Here is a 23,781-nt window from a genome sequence, read left to right on the forward strand (position 1 = left end):
CACTAACAAAGGGCACTGGAGCAGCACTCCACTATAAACTGGATGCTACGAGTCAAATGAGCATCCCTGAGACAGCAACAGCGGCGTGTCAGGGCTTCCTACCAAGAGCTGCCAGTCCACTCCCACATTGCTCATTAGTGCTGTTGCTCCATGCCATACCGTGCACACAGTCCAAGGAATTTTATCCACAAGGATTAAAAATACTCACTTTTGGTTTATAACATCTGACTATGACCATGCAGCTGGATAGATGTACCGATCACCTCTCAGACCTATGAGCCACAAGGAACACTGTTCGTGCCCCAGCAGTGGCAAAAGGAACCCACACATTGGTTTTCTAGCAGAGCTCAAAGAGTTAAATCCCTCTCCCTTCCCCCCAATCTTTCTGCCTTTGGCCTTTAGATCAGCCCTGGTTGCCAATGAGGACTCATCGAAACACCACGAGGCTGGGCCTGTCAGGAAGGAAACCAGTGCGTCCAGAGTTTTGTTGTTCTAAAGACTTTTTTTTTTTTATTTTATTTTACTGCTCAGGAAGGAAGCCAGAGCCTGTGCTTCGACTCCAAGAATGTCGATTACTCATCCTTCCCTGCATTATTTCTTTTATCTCTCACTTTTATCTACCTTACTCCAAATTTTCCCCCCCTGGTTCTTTCTCTAGCATTCCTAGCCACTGCCTTCAGCTGTTCATCCAACTTTCATACAAAAAAATATCTGGCAACTGTCTTCAGAATAAAATCCCAATGATAATGTTTATTAATCAAGCCTCCATCCCTCCCCCCTCCACACAGCTTTTTCAATCCTCATGTAACCACCCGGGTACCACAGGTATAAACCCCTGCCCTAGGACCTGAGCACCTCCGAAACGTGAACACAACCACCTTCAGCACGCAGCTATGCTACAAGGATATCGTAACTCCTGCTTCAAAGACAGGCGATGAGAAATGACTCTGTTTGTCCAAGGTCAATAGAGTCCACAGCACAAGCACAACCTACGCTCAGGGCTTTGCCCAGAAAGCCCTTCCCTCTTCCTGCTCTCCATGGCTGTGAAGAGAAGGCACGCTCAGCCCTGCCAATAAAAGTGCCCTTCATCTTCCATAACCCCACACCAGTCAAGCTAGAAATGTGCAACAAAAGTAAAATAATCGGTATGTGACGAGTTGATGACACATTTCCTTAGCTGCAAAAACCACGGGTCCTGGATCACCCGAACGTCAGTGAGCCACCTGAGTACATAGCAGGGAGACTATCAGCAAGTGGTGTCTAACTGCCTTCTCCTCCCAGGGTCTGCAAAATCCATCACACCACCCGGGGATTTCCTTTTCTTCTTTGCCCAGGTGCAGCTAACAACCCAGACACAACTGGCAACATCTGGAAGAACAGAGATGCAGATGTTTCTCATTGACACCGTAACCTTTCCCAGCCTTTGCCAGGGCGTGCCCGCTCCCCGGGGTGGGCGTCCGGGTGGGAGATGCACATGCCCAAGGGCAGACTTGGGTCCTTACAGTGTTTCCTGAAGAGATGACCAAAGGTGAAGCAATTTTTTCTTTTTTTTTAATTTAAAGCCCCTTCTTCCTTGAGATGTGCCGGAAACCTGGGGCCTGATCTGGACCCCAGCATACACAGCTTCCTGAGGCTACAACACCCACAACATCTCATTACATGCAAGTGAGGCCAATTCAAGTTCTCTCTGCCCAGCTCTGTCTTGCTCTAACACAATCCTCCCCTGTTTCCACAGTTAACGTGTTGTTTTCATTTTAAAAGGGGAAAATAATGAGATGGTGGGAACATTACTTCTGGCTAATGGAGACAGAGATCTGCAAACTTTCACAGCTTAGTTTTTCCAGTATATCCCAGTCCTGATCCAAATATCATCATACTTATTTCAGTCCTGGACCCAACATGGGACTGGACACAACACGTGTGCCAAATTAAGACAGAAATAACTTGTAGCGCTTTTCTGCTTCACACTCCCTCAAAGACCTCTTGCTGACATTAAATCTCTGCTCTGCAGACTCCCCATTTCCCTGCTACTGAATCTCCAGGCGCCTTCAGCACAGCTTCCCCGAACACGTTGGCCCCAAACGGCGAGCAAAGGCAGGCTGCCGGTCACCGCGCCTCTTCTGTAACCAGGGCAGATCTTTGAGAGTTCTGCTTTGGTGCATGAACCCCAATATGCAGAAAGGAAGGAGCAGCACAGACGGTGGCAACCAGCCCCCAGGAGCAGAGAGGGCAGGAGCAGTGCCAGCAATCCCGTACAGGGCTGTGCACCGAGCAGAGCGCAAATCCAAGGGCGAAGGAGCAGGACTGTAAGAGTATAGCTGCACTTTCTCCCCTCTGCCTGTCTAGGGGGCACCTCCTGAGGTATGAATCCACTCAGGCTGGCAACTTTTTCATTGTGACCGTCAAGTTCCTCTGCTTGTGCTCTGCACAGGGTTACCCAGGTCACTGATTGCTCCTCCATCTCCCCAGTAAAAAAAAAAAAACAAAAAAAAAAAAGGCCAGTGGTCAAGCTGCCTCCTCAGGGAGGCTGAAGGCAAGTGCTCAGGAGGGAAAAGCTGTCACCCTGGCTAAGGACTTTGCTGGAGGCTTACCTCCAACCCATAGCACGGGTGTTGGAAAGTGAGACTGGCTTGGAAGAAGGAGAATAAACAAGAGAAGGAAGCAAGCTTCTGCAGCCCCCTCAGTGGTGCTGCAGCATTCAGCCCGGGTCCCTGCGCTGATGCCCAGCACCCAAGATGCCACTTTCCATCCATCCACATCCATCAGGACCTCACAGGACCCTCTAAGCTGCAAACAGCGACAAGGAGGCACAGGTCTCTCTGGCCTGCGTGGGCCAAAGGTTGGCCTGGGTGCGGAGCGGCACGGCCGGGCCACCCCGGTAAGGCTTTCCCTCACCCGGCATGCTGTTTTCCCCAGGAGCCCTCTGCCTCCCTTGTTCACACACACCTTCACATTGCCTCCTGCACAGTGCGGGGGCTGGGGACCCCTGGAGGGGGATTTTGTGGAGTGTCCCCCCAAACAGGACTGGGACGGAAAATGCCAAATGAAATCTTCAATGTCAGAGGGTGAAGGAGAAGGAATTGCTGTAACCTGGTACCAGGTCTTTTTGCATCCCAGCACAACTGCCGAAGCAGGCTCTCTGCGATGAGGGATTGTTATCCTATGTCTCCTTATAGAAAAGGATGTTACAGGACAGAAAATTTCACATACTAAATGGCTTTGCAAGTTGTTTCCTGAAGTGCAGGAAAACAATATCAAAATCTCGTGAAAAGGCTGAGTCCTTTTTAATTAAAAAGATCTTAATTTGAATCAAAGTATCGCAAATCCCAATGGAAAGAAATGCATCCCCTGAGTTTTACTTTTTGCTCTGTTTACAAAACCTATTGTGTCTGGTGAGGTGGTCATGGGGAACCTTTACCCGGCGGCATGCTGCTCACCTGCTGACTGCCGCCCCAGCGCTTTCTGTTTTAGTTTTCATACAAGAGCTGCAAAGCACTCCACCTTCCTTCCAAGGAATGAGCCCGTGTCAGGAAACCAGCCGCACCAGCGAGCCCAGCGTCTGCAGCTGGACACATTCTGCCACCCGCACCCTGCTTGGGGCTGCAGCATTGCGCATTTGCCAAGCACAAGCAAGGATGCACCAGCAGAAAGCTCACGTGTGAAAGCTCCTGGGTCTTTCCAAATTAAAAACTTGACGTTGTTACTCTGGTGCGAGCCAGTTACTAAAAATCGGTGCTGCTAGGGGAAAGCAAGGACGCAGTTTCCAGCTCTTCCTTTTAGGGGTGTCTAGAGACACTCAGTGCCTTCCTTTTCCCACTGCAGAACAGCCCAGTATTCACAAGAAAAAGTACAAAACACATTCTTGCTCTGCAATTCAGTGAGAAAGCAGATCTCAGCCTCAAGTTACCAAAAAAGGAAGGTTTTAAAACAATACTGATTAGAAACAATGTCCCAAGTGAGGAAAAATACGATGGAAGTGTCCCACACCTGAACTCACCAAGCAGTTTCACTGTCACCAGGACCCCCTCCCCATGTTATCTGCATTTAAGACAATAAATCTCTCTTTGCCTCGCTCCTTCCCAACATTGCTCTTCTCCCTCTTCTGTTGCTCAGGGCACTGCTGCAATTCAAGATGCCAGCAAATGATCGAAGGAGAGAAGAAAGTGATGGCTAAAGAAGAACGCCCTGCTTATCACAACCACCATCCACGTTGTAAAACAAGACAAAGAAGAAGGGGACAGGCACAGATAGTACCAAATCCCGCAGTGCTTATTCAGCCAGAGCTTTCACTGACAAGAGGGCTAGGTGCCAGAGAAGGTCTTCCAATCTGCCCAACAAATACCCAATACCTTAGCAGCAACAGGAAGATACTTCAGCACTATGATGTAAAGAAAACTGAATTCAGGGTGATGAACTTGCCCCAGAAGTCTGTAACCTGCGTGTTTGTATACACAGGGATCGCTCAGACCAGCAGAGCCAAGCAGGCAAACAGCCAGGTTTGGGGAGATGGGGGGAGAAAGGCACATACCCAGATGACATGTACATCTACAAAAAAATGCACATGTCCTTTTTCAGAGGACGCTGTATAGGAATCCGTTCCCACATTAAATTTCCCAAATAGAAATCCATTATTCCTGAAGAATTGAAACCGCTTTGCATAGCTGAAAAATGTCCTTAGAAGTCTCCAAATCTGCTATTCCATCCTGAAGAACAGAGGTAAAAAATTCATAGGCTATCAGGCAAACTGACGTGATCGAAGACCACCAGTGACATGAACCACAGGATAAAAATCATCACAATTTGCTTTCAATGGCTGCTTTTCTTGGAATATGGTATTAAAAGAAAACAACTTTGCCCCCACTATGAATTTGCATTAGAAATCCATAATAAAAATAAAGCTTAGTATTATACAAATGGGTACAGATCTCTATAGTGCTCCTGATGCAGATTAAGGTTAGACAGATTTTAGATGACAGTTATTTACCTCAGTCTAACACCATGTATGCACAAATGGAATTTATTTCATAGCTGCAGATATTAGCTAGAAAAAAGAGATGAGAGGAAATCTTACAGTCTCACGTAAAATATAATTATGTCTGTTTTCTGCTCCTTGGAAGGCAAACAAAGAGGGAAAAATGAATCTGCTGCTAGCATTTAATGGGACTTGTCTAAATGATATCAAACAAATAACAACCAGCAACAATTCACCAACACCTTCACTTTTATTTTTTCCATGGGGGAATTCCAGAAACTCTAAGACATCGTTGCCTTGAACGCTTTCGTTCCTACAGAGCAGGATTAGGCCCATGCCTGAGTACATCTCTTTCCTTCGAGACCGTCAAATTATCAAAGAAAAAGAAAAAAAAATCACCGAGGCAGTAATGCTTATTTTTCTCCCCCCTGAAATGTATGCCTGCCCCTCCACTGCTTCTCCCAACTCCTTACACAATCGCCACCGATCAACCAGGAAACTGTTGCTAACTCTTGAATTTTGCAAGTTAGCAAGTAAAATAATAAAACAATGTTTTAACTGTCAGAGATCCTGGCTTGCAAAGTGCACTTTGGTCATTTCCTTTAATAACTGTAGTTTAGTGGTAATGATTTATAATAGTTCATAATATTCTACTAACTGTACTATATTAATAATACTAATACTTTGCCCTTGCCTGGTGTCTTCTGTCAGAAGATATCAAAGCGGCACACGCCGCCATGAGGGAGGTATCACTATTCTCCCGTTAGGCATTGGGAAACCATGACTCCGAGCCGTGCCCAAGGTCAGGATTCCCAGTCCCCAGGCCAGCACGGCAGCCACCAAGTCTGCCTTCCCTTCTCCTGCCACAGTTCTGTGACAGCAGTTGAGTCTGATCGATGGGGCTGAAGATTTAATGTGATTAATTCCTTCTCGAAAAGCAAGGTTTGGTCCGTGGTTTGGAGGCCATGGTTTTGATGGGAAGTACCAAGCAAGATGAGGAGCTTGCCCTGCAGTTGTACAATAAATACCCTTATGCCAGCACTCAGGCACACGGGGCAAAAGGGAAGCAATAAATATTTACTGCCTCCGTGCCCGTCCCTCCAGCAGGAGACAGATAAATATGACATTTAGGTGTCGCCCAGCACTCTGAGGACAGCGGTTAGAAGGCCTGACACCAACTCCCGGGCAGTCCAAAAGGGAAGGGAAAGGGCACGAGGCATCGCTGGCATGGCTGAGGCGCCGTGAAAGCTGGCCGGATGGCAGCGGCTGTGCGGGGAAACATTTTGGAGGAGAAAACAGCCCCAACCCTCCCCCTCAAACGATCAATTAAAAGCCATCCTTCTGCCGAGAGCCCAGCGAGGACAGCAAATGAGGGCTGCGAGCAGAACAGCCGCCCGGCCGGGCTCTGCATGACAATTGATGGGAAGGGGAGGCCGAGGGGGCGGCGGGGGAGGCAGCCCCGTCCCTCCTCTCACCATGGTGATTAGGTATTCCGAGTGCGCCAGATAGCCCCAAATAACAGAAAGAGAAATATAAACCGGAGACCAGCAGATCCAAGGCAGGCCAGATGGCCCCGCAGCCGGCCGGGCCTGCTCCCATCCAGCCCTTCCCCACTTTAACTGTTCAAACATTTCTTTATCCCGACAAGACAATTAAGCCGAACAGCATGGGAAGGAGTCTCGGCAACAGTTTGCAGAGGGAGTGGGAAGGTTGTTGCCAGAAAAGCAGAAAAAGGAGGCGATTGCTGCATCCTCCATAGACCTCCCTCCACGCAGTGCACCTAGCTCCACGAGGACGGTACGTACTGGTGGTGCGACAGGGACGGATGAGTGGCTCTCATCTCTGTTCCTGTCTATCTGCCTGCCCACCCCTTCAGAAAATCCACTGTTGCTCCTTCACTCCTCCTACATCACGCAGGGCACTGCACGACGGAAAGCAAACATTCCACTTGATTTATTTCATTATTTCGTAAGCACTGTCAAGCTTGCAATTTCCCATGGTTGCGGCTGATTATTATAAGCAACAAAGCATCACTTCACGTTAGACCCCAAATTTTACTGGTCTTGGAAGTTGTGCACCCCAGCAGGAAGAGTCATGAGCATGAGCAACGGATGTGTGCACGTGTGCATTCCCCCTCCAGCCCATTGTTCTACCACAAAATATATGAAAGAAAACCTTCTCCTACAACCCTACACACATACATACGTACATACACAGCTCTCTACATAGGTCCCAGCCCATAAACACAAAGCCTAACACACACATGTCTGAAGGGGTGGGTGGCTGGACAGACAGTCCTCAGTGTGATTTCCAAAGCACAACGTTATTCAGGAATTCAAGCTGTGGTCATCATAACCCTGATGTTTATCACCTGAGGAACAATTTGAATTTGATCAATAATGAACCAGCTGTTTCAAAAGGAAAACTAACTCCATGCTGCAGATGTTCTTTAAAACCCTAAAGTGGAACAAAGAGGTCACCAATATGGTGCACAACTTCTGCAGAGGAGAAACCAGTTGCAGCACAAACTGACTGTCCAGATAACCAAGGTTAAATATGATTATAAAAAATAATAATCAAAATAATGTCAATAGAACCACTCTCGCTGTACCCAGTGGTCCCAAGGGATGAGCAAGGATCCCAACCTGCTCACCAATTCAATCACTCATCCCCAGGGCACACCAGAGGCTGGGTGAGAGCCATCAGCAGTAGCAGGGAAACTGAGGCCAGGAGAGCCAGGCTCTGGCCAGATGAGACTGAATCAGTGGCCAGGATGCAGGGGGTCACCTTCACACATCAGGCTGTGCTCCACAAGAAGTCACAGACAGCACAAGATGAAGACTAAGCAGCAGACAGCCATGGGAAACCATCTCCTGCGGTCCCTGGGAAGCTGGGGGGGTGGGCAGCCTCGCAGGGATGGCAGAGGTGTCCGCTCTGCCAAGGTCCAGCTCTTTGCCAAGAGATCCCAGCTTCAGCATGGACCTCTGCCTGTCACCTTGTGCAAAAGCAAGGCCATAGTGACTGGGTACAGAAGGCCACTGGGACAGATTTTATTAGAAGCAAAGAATAAAAGCAGGGATCTTAATTTTTTTTTCTGATTTTAAAACAGGGGTATAGATCTCTTTTGCAGAAAGGAACATGCCATTTATTTCCACTCCTTCTAGGAATCTCAACTATTGTGTGCTTATTAAAGGAAACCCATAAAATATGTCTCCCGGTGTCTTTAACACATGCTTTACAAGAAGCCTCTAAACTCTAACAAATGGCATTATTTTTTTCTCAGTGAGCACCTAAGGGAATGGGCCCATCCAGTACACGGTGCATCTGCTTCTCCCTGGAAAGGCTCCACTTTCCTATGTGCTCCCTGTACACTCCATCGCTCTGGATGTCCTGAGTACCTGCGTTTCACAGCAAGAGACAACTTGCCCAAATGCAGACATCTCAGCCCAATTTGCTGAGTAACAAGAAGCACAATCCCACCCAGATGCACCCCAGAGGAGATGCTCTCCTGTCATGGGATGCATGGGTATGGGTACCGCTGGCAAGCAACACCCCGCTTTAGAAGTCAGGAAAGGTTCACCCAAAGGACTAAGCAATCTCTGCAGCACAAACACACATCTCACAGGTGCTAATCTTGGTTACACCAGCACATTTCCCAAATAATTTTACTGAATTCTGCAAATTTCCTCCACTGGTGAAAACAGACTGAGACTTTGCTCCCATGATGCAGATGACTAAATAGAGCACCTTCCAAACACTCCTTGAGATGAAAATGCCTGACTTTGGATCCTTGTTTCGCTGCAAAGTATCTCAAGCGTAAACCTATTTTTCAGGAAAATTAAAACCCAGTGCATTGAATCCCATTTTTAGAAAAAAGGAAAAAAAAAAAAAGAAAAAAAAAGAAAAGAAAAGCAAGTTTCTTAGAAAATCACCGTTTAAGCTACGGGGCAAAACAAATATTTAAATGAGCTATTCAAAAAAGGTTCTTGCGAAGTGGTACAGAAGAATATGCAGAGCAATCATAGTAGTTCATGTAACACAAACCCTTTCAGGAATCTGAAAAACACAGCTAAACAGTCAAGCTCTGCAAATCTGAAAAGCACCCATTAGACATGTAAAGGTGTTGCTGATCTAAGAAATTTTTACAATTTTTGCTCGCGGTTATAAAGAAGCCTTATTACATTTTTGCCTGGAAGCTACAGCCACCTACCTGCAAAAGATTCTCTGTCACGAGCATAAGTACACAGTTTTTTACCAAGAGTTATATACAACAATTACACAAGGAATCCACAAAACTTCTCACAGACAACAAGCCCCCCTCCCACGTATGCATTTCTATAGAAACTCCAAAAATCTGTATGCAAATGTCAATGCAAAACAGGATCACAGTTATATCTGTTGACTGTGATCTCTCGAATTCCTCATTGCAGAAGTTTTTCTTTTCTGGTGGTCAACATCAAAGATCATTAGGATCCTCTAAAAGGCTCTGCTGCTCGCTCTCTCGGCCTCCAGCAAACACACCCATGCCCGCATATGCACAACCAAATAAACTCGCCGTGTTAATGGAGCGAAGTTTCCATGGTGCAGTATCTATATGTGATGGGAATATGATACAGAGCCAACAGACTATTTAGCGTACACTATCCTGCTAGTAACAGAAGAATTTTAATATCGATGAAATATCAGGGATGTTGCATTTGCTTGGCTCTACCATGCAGCAAAGCATCTTAAAGAAATTTAACAATAAGGGTAAGAAAAACAACAAAACAAAACGCCTTCCACTTCTGCCCAAGTTTTCCAAGCTGGCTGGAAAGTTTTTATTCTGCTTCCTTTCCCTGCAAGTCCCCTGCCACAGCGCTGGCAGCGATGCAGGGAGCTGGTGTCACTGTGCCTGCCTCTCGCACGCGCCCGTGCAAAACCCCGGCTGCTCCCAGGAGGGAGAGGACCCACGTCCGGCACACGCTGTTGGCAAAAGCGAGGCACGGCGGTGGATGTGGATGCGTCTGTCTGTCCGCAGCTGCGCTCCATGTGGTCTAATTCATTTAACAGATTTACTTCTTTAAATGGGCTATCTGACAGGATTTTGCTAGCAAGATCCATAGCAGCTGATGCACTCTAAATTAATTTAGCTAGCGGACCCGCTCATCCGCTGCTATGTCCCGGAGTACTCTTTTGAGCAAGCTTCATTTCCACAGCCAGGTTATATTGATAAGGGAAAGAGCATCGACAAAGATGTCTCTAAGCCTTGCCATCTCACCTGCCTCCCCCCGTGGGTAATTATATTACCAGCTCGCACACATACACAGCCATACATGCTCCCACCTATAGCCGCTTCCCCTCCGGACCCAAAAGGAGGGAGAGGGGATGCTGAACAATGAAAGGAGCTTACAGCACAGAAAGTAGCATGGTCAGGGGTGGATCAGAAGGAGGGAGGGGAGAGAAATAAGAGATCCCATTCTTAGTGCAAGGAATACATGGCTTCTGCCTTCAGTGGGAATCATCCTACCCTCGCAAACGCCGACATAAAAGACACACTTGCAGCATATTTCAAAACCAAAGAGCGATGGATTTACAAGGCAGGTTGATTTTATGATGACTTTTATTGAAAAGGTACGCTGGGTTTAGGCAGATGCCTTTTAGCGCCGGTAAGTTAGCACAGTGCCTAATTCAAGGAGACAGCCTGAGGAAGCAGCGCCGACAGGAGAGAGAGAGCCACAATGTCTCTATTACTCTCCTCGGCATCATAAAGGGGAGAAGAAAAATCACGTCTGAAAGGGAGAGGAAGGCACAGTGCAGCAGGTTTTTGTTGGGGAAAAAAAAGTAATAATAATAACAACAATAATAAAATTGTTTTCTAGGAAGAAAATTCAACAGAACAAAGGAGCCCGTGTGAAAAGCAAATAATTTGCTCCTTGGTCTACATGTCTGGGTTTACAGGAAAACTCTAATCATAAGTTAGTGCTCTTCTGCTGCTGGCCCCAGACCCCTCCCCATTGCGGGTCACCTCCCAGCTCAACCAACCTGGAAGGCCTGCCCTTCCCGAAGGACAGCTCTGTGCAGGCAACACCACAAGGGACGAGGTGATGGGGGAACAGGGAGGTACAGTCATGAGCATGTGAACTGGTTTCCTTCAGTCCAACCACCCAGCTGTAAAGGGGCACATCACCTTTCGACAGGCACCAAAGGGAGGAAACAGAGAAAGCACATGGTGCAGCAGCTTACTGAATTGTAAGACTCGGGCTTGTCTCTCGAAGAGGGAGCTCAGTGGCCAGAACTATTCTTAAGTTAACCAGAGGAAAAGGTACTTTTGTCCTAACCTGAGGCACTAATCCCGAAGGTGATGCATTTACTGCAAGAATGGTGTGCATGAAGAAAAGGTCAGAAACACCTGAAAGAAGCAGGGGGGACACGTTTGCCTCAAGCTCTGGGAAAGTTTCTGGCTACACACTCCAGCTGCATCCCTCATTACACACATAAGTGTACCAGCATCTATAGCCTTGCGCTGGGGCACAGACAGCTTGCTGCATGGTCAACACCGTCTCTCCAGCTGTATGCTGGAGGAGGAGTTTCCTTCAAGAGCACCTCACCTTAAACATCTGCCAAAGTCCATTTAGAAGAGACAAGGCAATGCTGCGTGGCTGGGCCTGGCAAGCAGGAAAGGCTGGTTTCCCTCTGCCTTCAGCAAGAACCACAGCACTGCGGGACAAACACCTGTGGAGCATCTCAATGAGGCGCAACTAAAGAAGAACCAACAAGTCAACGGAGGTACTTACATCTGTCACTTCGGTCTTCGGGACTGGATGATGTCTCCCGGTCAGAAATGAGGCCAGAAACGGCAAAGATCTTCTTCCCCGTATCATCAACTTTGAGGGAACCGGGGGAGCTGGAGGGGAGCTGCGTGCCAAATTCGTACTCCTTCCCATCAGTGTCCGAGAAGCGCAGATGGGGTGAGTCAGTGTCATGGCAGTTTTTCAGGCGCTTGGCCGGTGTAAAGGCTGACTGGTAGCTCTCCCGGTCTTCAGTAGATGCAAAGGGGCGGAAAGCCCCAACGCCGCTGTGGTTCAACATACTAATTGGGGTGCAGTCCAGGTTGGGGGGTGCAAACTGGGGGTGGAGGTGAAGAAGGGACGGAGGAAAGTCACGGTTTGCAAACGCTCCCGGCACCCCGCCTTGCCGGTGATACATGGAGGCAAAAGTATACGAGCCATTGGTAAAGGGAATATGCACGTCCTTATCTGCTGACACGGGGACCCCAAAAGGCCTCGGCTGCTGGCAGGGAATGGAAGCATCACGGCTGGCTTCGGCGGTGGAGGCGAGAACCATCAGTGCCGGGGAGGCCAGCGGGTTGGGGAGATAGGGTGAGTTCTCCATCTTGAACGCTGCCCGGTGTAAGTCCATCGGAGTCTCTTTCCTCAGCAGGATCACAAGCAGAACGATCTTCCCTGGAAGGAAAGCAAGGCGATGCCTGGGAACGGAGTGGGGAAAATTACTGGAGCATCATCACCCTCCAAACACTGCAAAGAAACAAAAAAGAAAAGAAAACACGACTGGTTAGGTTTCTGCACTCATCTCTCTGGGACACTCTGGCAGCAGGGTGGCCACATGTGTTACAACCCACCGGCCGGAGATGCACCACTGTTCCCATTCAAGAAAATCAATAGACAACTTCACACACTAGTGGAATCAGCTCTGGCCCTCCAGGTTAAAGGGTATCATCCACTGTAGATGAATGAAAGGCAAACCAAACATAATAACATGCAGATCTAATAACCCACTAATAAACAAGGTTCAGTCTAAAATTAAGATAGTAACTCCAAATTATAATTGGAATTTTATATGGCAAAAGAGGCACATACATATAATTGCAATAAACTTAAGAAAGCCCCCCCCCAAACACACACACACACACCACTATTTGCTTGTGGGGGGGTGCCCGTGGAACCAACATAAAAATATCCATTGTACGTAGCTACCCAAATCAGCCGGCGCACATGGTTATACTGTACACGCTGCCCAGGACATACATAACAGAGACGTATTTTCTCTCACTCTCACAGTTTATATGGGTAGGTAAGTACTTGCACATACAGTACTTGATACCATCACATACATACATATATATATATATGCACACACTGTTGGAATGTAGGAATGTGGCCGTGCATGGGTGCGTGTATGCAATACACAAACACACACAGTCCCTGTTAGCCAAAGAAGAGACTTCCCTAGTAAAATGCCTGGCGTCTCTGGCAATGCTTAAAATCATAATGGGTGCTTCTGCCATCTGATCTCTGCAAGCGTCTGCCTTTCGGGTTGGGGACAAGAGAGAATGGATCAGTAATTTTAGTTCCTAATGCACTCACTCTTAAGTAGATTTGTAAACTGCCCTGGATGTGCCATTAACATTTAGAGGAAAATGTTAACAAAATTTCTGCCTCATATCTTGCTGAGCCTCCTAGGTTGGCTGCAGCCACCCAGCCGGCCACAACCCCCTCCCAGGGTGACAGAAGGGAAAATGCTCCTTTCTGTATCTCCCCCGTTTCGCTCCGGCTTTTTGTGTTGTTATTTTCTTCCCCAATCAATCTCGTGTCTTTTCTTTCAAGCTTCCGCTGCCTGCCATTCAGGCCCCACAACCCAGCTTAAAATACAAGGACTATAACTTTGAAACAATATACTAGCTGCTGGAGCTCAAAGGGCCAGAAAAATCATATAATAATAAAAAGCTGTTACAAATTGTGCCTCTTAAATCCAGAGGGTCAAACATCTCAAATAAAACTTAGTGAAAGAGTGTCTTCCCTAATGGAGTGCCTTTTGTACTCCATGAATGAGGGAGCCTAGGTTAACAAAGTGTATGAAATCCAGTCTGTGGCTTTAATGCAGTTCAGTGATAACATTTCCTCTCTCCCATCCTGTACCCAGACGCTCCGCTGACTGTTATTAATTGTGAAGATGAGTGGACATCATCTCTCTGCTTCCTCATTTGGCAGCCATCCTTAACAGACATCATTGCTAAATTACCAGATTATGTATCTCACATTAACGGATTTGCTCTCTTCCAAATTTTAAATAACTTTTGCGTCGAGTTTTTGCCATGGAGGGCAAGGGGGAGAGGGAGAGCGAGGGGATGCCAAGGGCACCCTGGTCAGTGCTGCAGTCCTGGGTATGCTTGCTCCGCTTCTTCATGCGAGGCTGATCAAAAACTGGAGGTCAGGAAACTGCAGCCACTGGCAGATTCAGAGTTGCTGGGGGCTTACGCAACTGCGCAAATATCCATGTACACACACATGATTATATATCTAAAGAGATGCATGCAAATAAGCCGCCGTTCTCAGAAATAGACAATCATTAACATGGAAGTGAAACTGAGCAATCACGGGAAAACATGGATTTCCAGGGGGAAAAAAAAGCAACCACCTCTGCCTCCTTTTCTATTTTTACTTGTGCTATCAGCCCATTACGTTAAATGTATTTCATAAATTAGTAATCTGGCCGCAACACTTGACACTCCTGTAGGATACTGTGAATCACTATGGCCGTTTATTCGTTTGCAAACTTCATTACACTGGGAATAAATCAACACATTACAATATTTCAGCCAGCCGAATTTAATTTTTTTTCAGCTCCCACTTCCTTTTTCGTTCTCTCTTGCTCCTTTCTCACCCAGCACCTCCCCACCCCCAGCAACATGGACAGATTAGACCGCGGCAGACCAGTCATTATGAAAATCTATCGTTAATACACTCCCAATGTCAAAATGTCATAGGTTTAAATACAGAACCCAAAAATAAGAAAACTAACTGGCCTTCTTAATTAAAAAAATATGGATTGCAGGGTCATCAGCTGGAGGGAACATTGGGGTACCGGGAAGGCAGTGGGCACAGGTGGACTGAGGAACTGCTACTTTTCTGCCTCTATGCTGATTTTTTTTAATTTAGCACCTCACGCAAATCCAGATTAAAATAACTCCGGCTATTGATCTGAGCAGTGGAATTGACATTAATTTTAGTTCACTTCTCACTTTGCAAAGGGATCAATAGGAAGTAATAACAGCTGACATCCCCGCTGAAAGGAGGAGAAAAGACGGGCTAGAGACAGAAATCGAAAAGCAACCAAATAAATCAGCAGCTACTTTTCCACGGCATCAGACAAACTCCAAACAGATTGCAAAAAGTCTTTGTTGAATTAACTAAACAAGGCATAGAGGGAGGGGGGGTGGAGATCAATCTAGGAAGCTACATAAACTGTCTACCAAAGATGAAGGTTAGATGGACAGACTGAAAACAAACTCTGATTTTTTTATTAATATTTTTTTCATGACTACCTATGTGCATAGTTACTGGTTTTTAGAGCCACCCTGTTTAAGGTGCACACAAATTACCTGTGTAATCGTGTATGTTCATAATAACAAGGCTAAACATGCCACAACCAAGACAAATTGAATCAACAGCCTTTCGCTCTGAACCATAAAAAAAAAAAATGTCTCACCGAGGAACAAGTTGTAATCGGTTATCTCTGGCTCAGTTTTGGTTCCTCTGCTTACGACGGTTGTAGCACTGTGCTGAATTAGTTAAGAGGAAAGTCTGATAAAAGTAGGAGAAGCCATGACAGAGCTGGATTTAGCAGGCATCACAAACACCCAGCAAGTGCAGAAAACAGCAGTGACCACTGGTTCTGAGCGTAAAACCCACTTGCTAATCAGCCTGCAAAGAAACACGCACATATGCGAGCACATGCACACCCCATACGCAGCCACCAGATCTGCAAATCTTTTACTAAAATGTTACTCAGAGTTCCTATTACTAAATCACCTCTCTGCTATCGATTAAAATAAGTAAAACACACCACTCTGGTTTCTACAACAGGTTGCATTTTTGTGGTCTCTCAACCATTTCCAAATGCTAGAGATTAAAATAATGGGGCAAATTAACATTTTTCTCCCTCCAGAAACAAAGTTTTCTTGGGGAAAAAAAATTAATTAACAAGCTATAGGGGAAAAAAAAGATTAAAACAATAGGAAATCCAGAAAAATTGATGATGAATGTAAATTAGGAAAGACCCAGGAAAAAATCGCAATATCCATTTACATTAAAAAGTTTTTTCCCCATAAATGTCAAGTAGGAATTTAGAAATATGCTCTGCGCAGAAAAGCCAAAGATTATAAAACAAAATAATGCCAGCTGTTTGGGGATTTAAGTGCTCAAATGGATTATATATTTGAACCAAACTGGATTTCCTTATAATAAATAAAACAAATGCAAGCTCGAAAGCCAACAAAGGAGAGCTCTCATCACTGGATTAAGATACAAAGGAAAAACAGTTAATTTTTTTCCAACGCGTGAAATATGCCAACTGCAGCCGCACACCCGGGCAGCTGCTGCGAAAATCGGTTTAAGGAGAAAAGAAAAAAAGAAAAAAAAATAATAATATTAATAATAGGGAGAGCGGGGAGCGAAGGAGCCGGCGGCGGGGACGGAGCGGGCAGCCCCAACCCCGGCCCCGGGCGGCTCCCGCGGGCAGGGCAGTCCGGCCTCTGCCCCCGCTTCGGGTTTGCTGCAAACTTCTTCCAAAAAAAAAAAAAATTTTTTTTTTTTTAAAGAAAATAAAAGGAGGGAAAGAAGCCCCCGGGCGGAGAGGGTGCTCCCCGCGGCGGCGGGCTGCAGGAGGGAGGAAGCGCCCGGGGTTTGGCAAGAGGAAAAAAGAGGGAAAGAAGAAAAAAAGCCCGCAGCCCAGCCAGGGACTGCCGGCCGCCTCGCCCCCGGCCCGCCGCCCCCGGCCCGCTCCCAGCTTGGCGAAATCCAAACGAAAATCGCGGGCGGCGTCGCCCCGGGGGAAGCCCCGCTCCGACGGGCAGCGCGGGCGGCGGGCACCGGGCGGCGGGCACCGGGCACCGGCCCCTCCGGCAGCGCTCGCCCCGCCGCGGGAAGCCAGCCGGGCTGGCACCCCCCGGCCGCCCCCTCTAACCCCCCGCTCCCCATTTTTCTCCCCCGCCCGTGTGTGTGTGTTAAATAAATCCAAATAAAATAAAATAAGAAGGGGGCGAGCCCCGGGCTGGAGCCTACCGACGCCGCCAAGCCCCGCCGCTCCGCTCCCCCGCCGGCAAATTAAACAGGTGTTTGGCGGCCCGGCGGGGCCGGGGCTGCGGACACGGCTCGGCACGGCCCCGCGCTCCCGCACGGCCCCGCACGCCCCGCCGGGAAGCGGCCAGCGGGGCGCAGCCGGGGCTGCTCCGCTCCTGCCTCTGCGGGAATTATTCCCTCCCGGGGAGGGCGGCGGGAGGGGGCTCCGCCAGTCCGGTCCGCGAAGTCGCCTTCCCCCCCCACCCACCCCCCCGCGCTTTTTCCTCCTCCTTAAACCCCGAGTCACAAAGATCCTCAAACGCGGAGATGCCCAGAGTTGTTTGGATTTATTGCAACAATCACTTACCATACACATTTCCTGTGTGGAAGGACAAGCATTCAATACAACTCTTTAAGTAGACAGTTCCTAATGATTTCATTGTGGTCAACCAGATGGTTTTTATGTATTTAGATCTGAAGGTGAAGAATTATTTTCCATGCTTCCAACCTATTTACAGACTTCCCTGGGCTAGAGCTGGGGTGGCTGGTTAAAAGAAAGCAAATCCTGCGATTTCTCGATCGCATCGCTGGATGATCCAGAAAGTTTTCTAAAGGACCTAAAGCGAAAACAGGGATAATTCCTTCCACCTCTTCTGGCTTTCCAAGCTACGCAATTCACATGTGGAGTAATTTTAGCTCATTCGTTGAATAACGCTGACAATTTAAACCGCCTCTCTACCTTTGTTTTATCTGCAATAATAAAACCAGAACAACACCGCATGTGAGATCCGGGCGTTTGGTCCTACCTGAAAGCAGTCGGGGGCAAGGGCGGCAATCTTTTAGGGATGAAGGACCCGAGGAGGGGTGAGGATGTTGGCCAAACTTCAGCCTCGTCCAAAATTAAGCTAAAAGTGGCGACTTTACAGCGTGCGTTTTAAAAAAAATAAAATAATTTGGTCTTCGAGCGGGGATCGCGCATTTTTGGTATGGCTGAAAACTAAAGTTCACACGGGGACTGCACGATTGCAAAAATGAAAGCTTCGGAGTAAATAAAATTACTGGCTGTTCAGTGTTTCTTGAAAGCACAGAAACCCTGGCGGGCTTTGGGTTGGGTTTTGGTTGGTTCGTTTGTTTGTTGGGTTGTTGGTTTTTTTTCAGATACTTTTGTTGCAAAATAAAAGCCTTAGTTTGTGTATTTGGGGGGGGCGGGGGAAACCCAAACAAAAAAAAACCCAAACAAAAAACAAAACCCAAAAAACTGGGTGGTGGGTGCGTGGATCTGCTTATTTCCTTTGAAAAAAGTTTTTGTTTTGCAGCCGCTGGGAAATGAAATTGTCGCTGCCCAGAGAGACCGTGGAGAGAGCGAGGTCCTGGGCGCAGCGGAGGGAAGCGAGGAAAGAACTCCCCGGCTTGCCCCACCAGGGGAAACAAAAAAGGAGGGGGGAAAAAAAAAAAAAAAAAAAAAAAAAAAAAGACTTCAACCCCCTGTATGTATTTCGCAGCGAGGAAGCTGTGCCGTTCTCCGGGTCGGGCCGGGTCCCCCCCAGCGCGCGCCGTCCCCAGCCGGGCTGCCGCGGCGGTCCCCGGCACCTGATCCCCCTGCTGGCTACCGGTCCCCCCGGAAAGCCACCGGGGGGGAGGATCCGGGCAGCTCGGGGCTCGCCGAGGGCGCGGGGGGGGCCCTTTTATCTGCCTTTCCCCCCGGCATTACCATGCCGATCCCCACCCACCCGGCCCTCCCCGCGGCCGGCCGGCTCCCCGCCGCCACCGAGCCGGCCGGCTTCCCCGGGGCTGGGCAGGGAGCAGGGGGAAGGGGGAAAGGGCGCGGGGGACTGGGGTGGAGGTGGGAGCCGGGGAGGGGGGCGGGGGGGGAAACTTGCCCTGCAAAGTTTGCGTGCGGCCGGGCGGCCCCGGTGGCCGGTACTCACGGTGCGGCTGCCGGCGGGCGCTGCGCGGAGCTGGCGGCGTGCGGGGAGCAGGGCAGTCCCGGGCGTGCTGGCCCCGCTGCGCGCCCGCCGCTCGCATGTAGCAGAGCGGGAGGCGCCGGGGGTGCGAGGGAAGGAGCAGTGCTGCCTCTCAGTGCCGGCTCTCATCAGTGAATGAGCCTCCACTCTCCGAGGGACTCCCGGCTGCACACACACACGCACACACGCGCGCACACACACACACACGCGCGCACACACACACACACTCGCACGCGGAGCCAGGCTGAGCACTGCATACATTAGGGCACTCGGGCAGTATGGGAAATGCAGTCCAGCACCGGGCGCCCACCCGCCGGCCGGCCGCCAGGCACAGCCTCTGGAGTTGCCCCAGTGGGGCGCCGGGGGGCTGCTCCTCTCCCAGGGCCGCCGCTTCTCCCCCAGCCCCTCCGCTCCAGCGTCACTCACCCGCCGTTATTTCCTAGCACCCGTCATATTTTCCACCGTGCAGCTCCCTCCCAAATTGCAGCGGGATGCTGCAGGGGCCCCCCAGCAGCAGCATCCCCCCCCGGGCAGCCTCGGACCCCTCCAGCCCTGGGGCAGCCGGCACCCTTTGGGATGCTCACGGGCGCGCTGCCTTCCCCCACGCACCCATCTGCATCTCCTGACACTCAGGGGTGCCCGGGGATGGGCAGATCTGACAGCATCCCCACATTTGCCTTGGACAGCCGCAGCAAAGCCAGAGAGCAAATTAGGGACTTCACACTCCCAGTGCCTCTCCAGCTGCAGCACACACGCACGGCATGCACATTGCTGTTTTAATGTTTCCTGGATGCACGTCGCAGCTCCACACACACATGTGCTCCACCTCAGCCGCCAAGCAACTCCCCTGCCAGCCCTAGGACTGTCCCAAGCAAAAACTGCCGGTTGTAGCAAATGGAAGAACCAGTTTCAGATGGGGGCTCAGATGTAACACTTGTCTCATTGTTTCTTGTGAAGTACACCAGGGATTGATCCAAAAGACCTATTTATTCTACCCAAGAGCAAACTGTTTTGGTTTTCTTTCACTGCTGAATAATTTCAGGTGTTCTTAAAAACAGAGTATGAGCAGCATTTTCTGGCTCTTACCTAACTTTGCACTGGCATTCTCAAAATATGACCATGCTATACGACATACACTGAAAAAAGAAGTCCTCTCCATCAGCGTCATCAACCACTTGGGCTATATCCTATGTGTGACAGAGAGTAAGAGGGATAATGTGCTTATGACATCCAACAAGTTCTGTGTAAGCAGTGACTCCTCACCAAAGCATATGGGCTGGTTTTGCCCGTTACTGCATGGGATCACTGCATGCGCCAGCCCCTGCAGAAGTGTCCACAGGCACAGCAAGAAACATCCCCCAGGCCTTAACAGGGCGCCTTGTGCGGGCCATAGCGGTTTGCTTCTCCGTGCGGCTGAGGCTCACCCACCCTTTCTACAACACATCAGGGACAGCTCTTACTTGTGCTTGCATGCCTCGTGAATGCTAAAACCTTTGGAAATGGTAGTAAATCTAGCAAAAAAAAAAAAAGGCTTTCTTATTTTCACACTTAAATTTCAAAATAAAACAATGTGACATTTCAAGCTCCTCAACTCAGGAAAGCACTTGGTGGAGAAGCTTCATGTCCTTTCTTTAGGTAACCATCAGCAGCTCTGTTCCCTCTCTGTTCCTTGCTCTGACCTGCAGCTCAGCCATACAGAGGCTGATGATGCTCCACCAAAAAAAGCATGCTTCCCCTTCAAGGGACCTGCTCCACTGCTGCCTTCCTGCACACCGTGCGCAGGAGTGAGGAGGATGGCAGGGCAGGCAGCAAGTGCTGCCTTCACCCATGGATCGGGAGTGGCACAATGGTAAACACGGGCTCAGATTCCTGAGCTCCTTTTCCCCTTCGTGTGAAAACTGGCATTTAGATATTCCAGGTAAAAATCTCTCACAGTTGTGAGCAAGCATTACTGTGCATATATTCTGCTCATGAATAACATCTGCAGTTACCCCTTGATTAACCAAAGGGATGATTCTGGGGGGGGGGGGTTGGTCATTTCTAACATCCCTTCAGAAACAGCTGCCCTGCAGGCTGCCTGGACAGCCATGCCCCAACACATGAGTCCTGCTGGTTTGTGTGGGACACTGAATTAATTGGCACCACGCGCATTGCCAAGATACTCATCCTGCAGCATGCTCCACACCAAAGGAGCAACCAATTGAGGACTTCAGTAAATATTCCAAGTAAATATTCCATAGGGTCATATAGATGAGCCACATTTTAAGTAACATCAGTGTTTTGACACACTTCAGGAAGCCACATGAAAAACCAACCCTTATCTCCCAGAGATCTGGAGGAAAACATTCAGCCACAGCCCAGCTAGTGCTACAGCTTCACAGTCACAGTTACAGAACTCTGGTTAAAAAAGTGCTCTTGTTATAAAGCCGTATTTTCGGTGCTTACAACATCATGAAAAACGATCCCTTGGATTCAAAATTCTTTCTTTTGTTCTTAGCCAAAGAGCAATTTTAAATTTTTTTTTTATTTTTTACTTGTCCAGTTCCTTGGTACGGAAAAAGGGATCTGAGTCTTGCACCAGTGTCTGATTTATGCTAGCTGAGAATCAAGCTCTGTGTTTTGAGGCATAAAAAAAAATTATGCAGCTTTATTTAACTTTATGTTACTGCACTGTTACACAAGAACTTAATACAGTTTGGATTCAGGGAACAAGTCTGGCATTTAGCTAGCTTCTGTGAGCAATGTCTTCAGAGGAAAATGAGAAGATACACTCAAGTTATTTATATTTGTAATTACCATTAATCTGTATTACTAATGAGGGTTTTGATCCTGAAAATGGATCCATAAACATGGACTCCTGCACCACTATGGAGCTGTGATATGCACAGAGCCCCATAGGAAAAATTTCCACTGAAATATATTCTACACTGATAATTTGGACCCTAAAATAACTTTGAACATCTGATTTGACTTTGTGTGTATTGCTCATCTCTAAGAGTAATAGGGGACACCTCCATTCCCTCCTTCCCCCCCCTTCCCCCCCCCCCTTTATATTAAAACAAGATTTGAGATTTTTATGGGCTATCAGAGTGCTGTACCTTCTCATTGCAAGTGCTGTTCTAAATACTGAAGTCTAAATTAAATTAATATATACAATCCTGAACCTACAGAGTTGATTAGATGCACTTAACTTTATGCATAGATTTCAATAGGATTACCAAGAATACATAAAGTCAAGTGTACATGTAAATTCCACCACAAACAGTGCTTCGACTGGAAACTCGATGGAATCTTACAATACCAACGCACAATTCTTAAAACAAGAGCCCCCTTCACCCATCTTCCTGTCCTCTAGCTGCTAATTCAGAAATTAAGATTGAGAAATATGACAAATTGTAGCAGCGAGTACAGAAAGCATGGGGCAAAACCACACTGCACGCGTACTGGAAGCACATGGGGATCCCCTGGCAATGCCTTGCATTTTTGGGGCTATGCCCTGTTGTGATGTTGTGGGTCCCCAGAAAAGTGACACCCTGAGAAAGTGCTGAAATTCTGCAGGTCTGGGACTACATCCTGAAGTCACCGGCACTGTCACCTCCACTAGACCCAGGCCATCCCTTCCGTCCTTTCATCTTCAGTATGGATGGAGGAGCGAAAAACGGCAAAGTAATTAATTAAAAATGAGCTTTTTATCGCAATTAGGCTTCAACGCAGCTATCGCTCCCAGCGAAGTGTGGGTGGCTGGCTGGCGTGTGTAATCTCCATGCCCTCTGCTGGCTACAGCCAGCGTGTCTCAGCAGCGTGCCACCACCACCCTGCCCTCACCGCTGGGAGAAGGACCACTCGTCCCCTCCTGGGAGAAGATGCTGGGAAGTGCTGCCAGTAGCGGTAGTCCCTGCTGTCCAAATGTTTCTGTCCCCTGGTTTTATCAGAGCCGTGGCTGTGGTTTAAGCGTCAATAAGCTGTTGGCTACGCTGCAGGAGGACAGGAGCTTGAAGCCTCTGCAGTTAGCTGTGTCTCACTCTCTGACACTGTTAGCAAGGATATCTGAGATGAAGATCAACCTATGCGTTTGGGAGCATTATTCTTGTCTTAGCGGCCAATCTGAGCTTTACTCTAATGATCGGTGTAAGGATTGTCCCATTGCTGCAAAGAGCTAATACAGGAACTCTTCATCTTCTGAGCCATCTGTGACTGCCCTCTGCCAGTCCCCTCTCTCTTGCAGAGGAAGAATTTGGCAGAGGCAGGGCTGAAATCATACTACATGCCAGAAGTTTGAAATTCAGAGCTGGTGTACTCTCAGTGACTAGTCTTCCCAGAATTGGAAAACAGTCCTTTAAATGACTTGTTGACTCACAGGACTAGTAGTGAGAAAATTTTCTTCAGCCTAGATATGGCTGACAAGTAAGCATGTCCCTTTTTTTATCATTATCATCACCATCACCTAGATCTCTTCCAAAGTTAGCTGAGCAACACAGGAGAGCGAGGAGCAAGAACCTCCTGGTTCCGCTTCCCAGGACAAGCTATCATCAGTGCAAGATGTCACTGTACTTTGCAGTCTTGCTCATCACCAAATCTCTACAGCAGAGTGGAGACCATGCCCAGGATCTTGCAAATGAGTACTAGGTGTTCTTTATAAGCCATTGTCCTGCGGTAGTATTTCCTACATGACCTTGCCCTTGAAAAATTCCTTCTCCAAAAAGGAGATTGCAGGCTGGATGGCAGATGCCTGATAAGTAACTATATCAACCGTTTCAGGTACACTGCTTGCAAGGGAACTTCAACCATA

The 23,781-nt window shown here is 48.2% G+C and overlaps 1 protein-coding gene across 10 annotated transcripts in view; it reads right to left on the bottom strand.

Moving 5' to 3' along the window:
* The window catches only part of RNF220 (ring finger protein 220), a 229,888-nt gene extending 211,174 nt beyond the window's left edge, over nt 1-18,714 (bottom strand). Inside the window, exons 1-3 of one of the 10 annotated variants that reach the window (XM_080406144.1) lie at nt 17,032-17,229; nt 15,458-15,530; nt 11,746-12,486 (exon numbers count right to left, since the gene is read on the bottom strand). In XM_080406144.1, the coding sequence (XP_080262270.1) occupies nt 11,746-12,370 (625 nt within the window). In that variant the 5' untranslated portion in view covers nt 12,371-12,486; nt 15,458-15,530; nt 17,032-17,229. Of the gene's footprint in view, nt 1-11,745; nt 12,487-12,590; nt 12,692-15,457; nt 16,940-17,031; nt 17,230-17,834 lie in introns of those variants that run through there. The other 9 variants (XM_080406141.1, XM_080406146.1, XM_080406145.1 and 6 more) reach the window with 9 other exon arrangements.
* Nucleotides 18,715-23,781: the final 5,067 nt, after the last annotated feature.

The sequence above is a fragment of the Falco punctatus genome (genome assembly GCF_963210335.1).
Source record: "Falco punctatus genome assembly, chromosome: 11".
NCBI lineage: Eukaryota > Metazoa > Chordata > Aves > Falconiformes > Falconidae > Falco > Falco punctatus.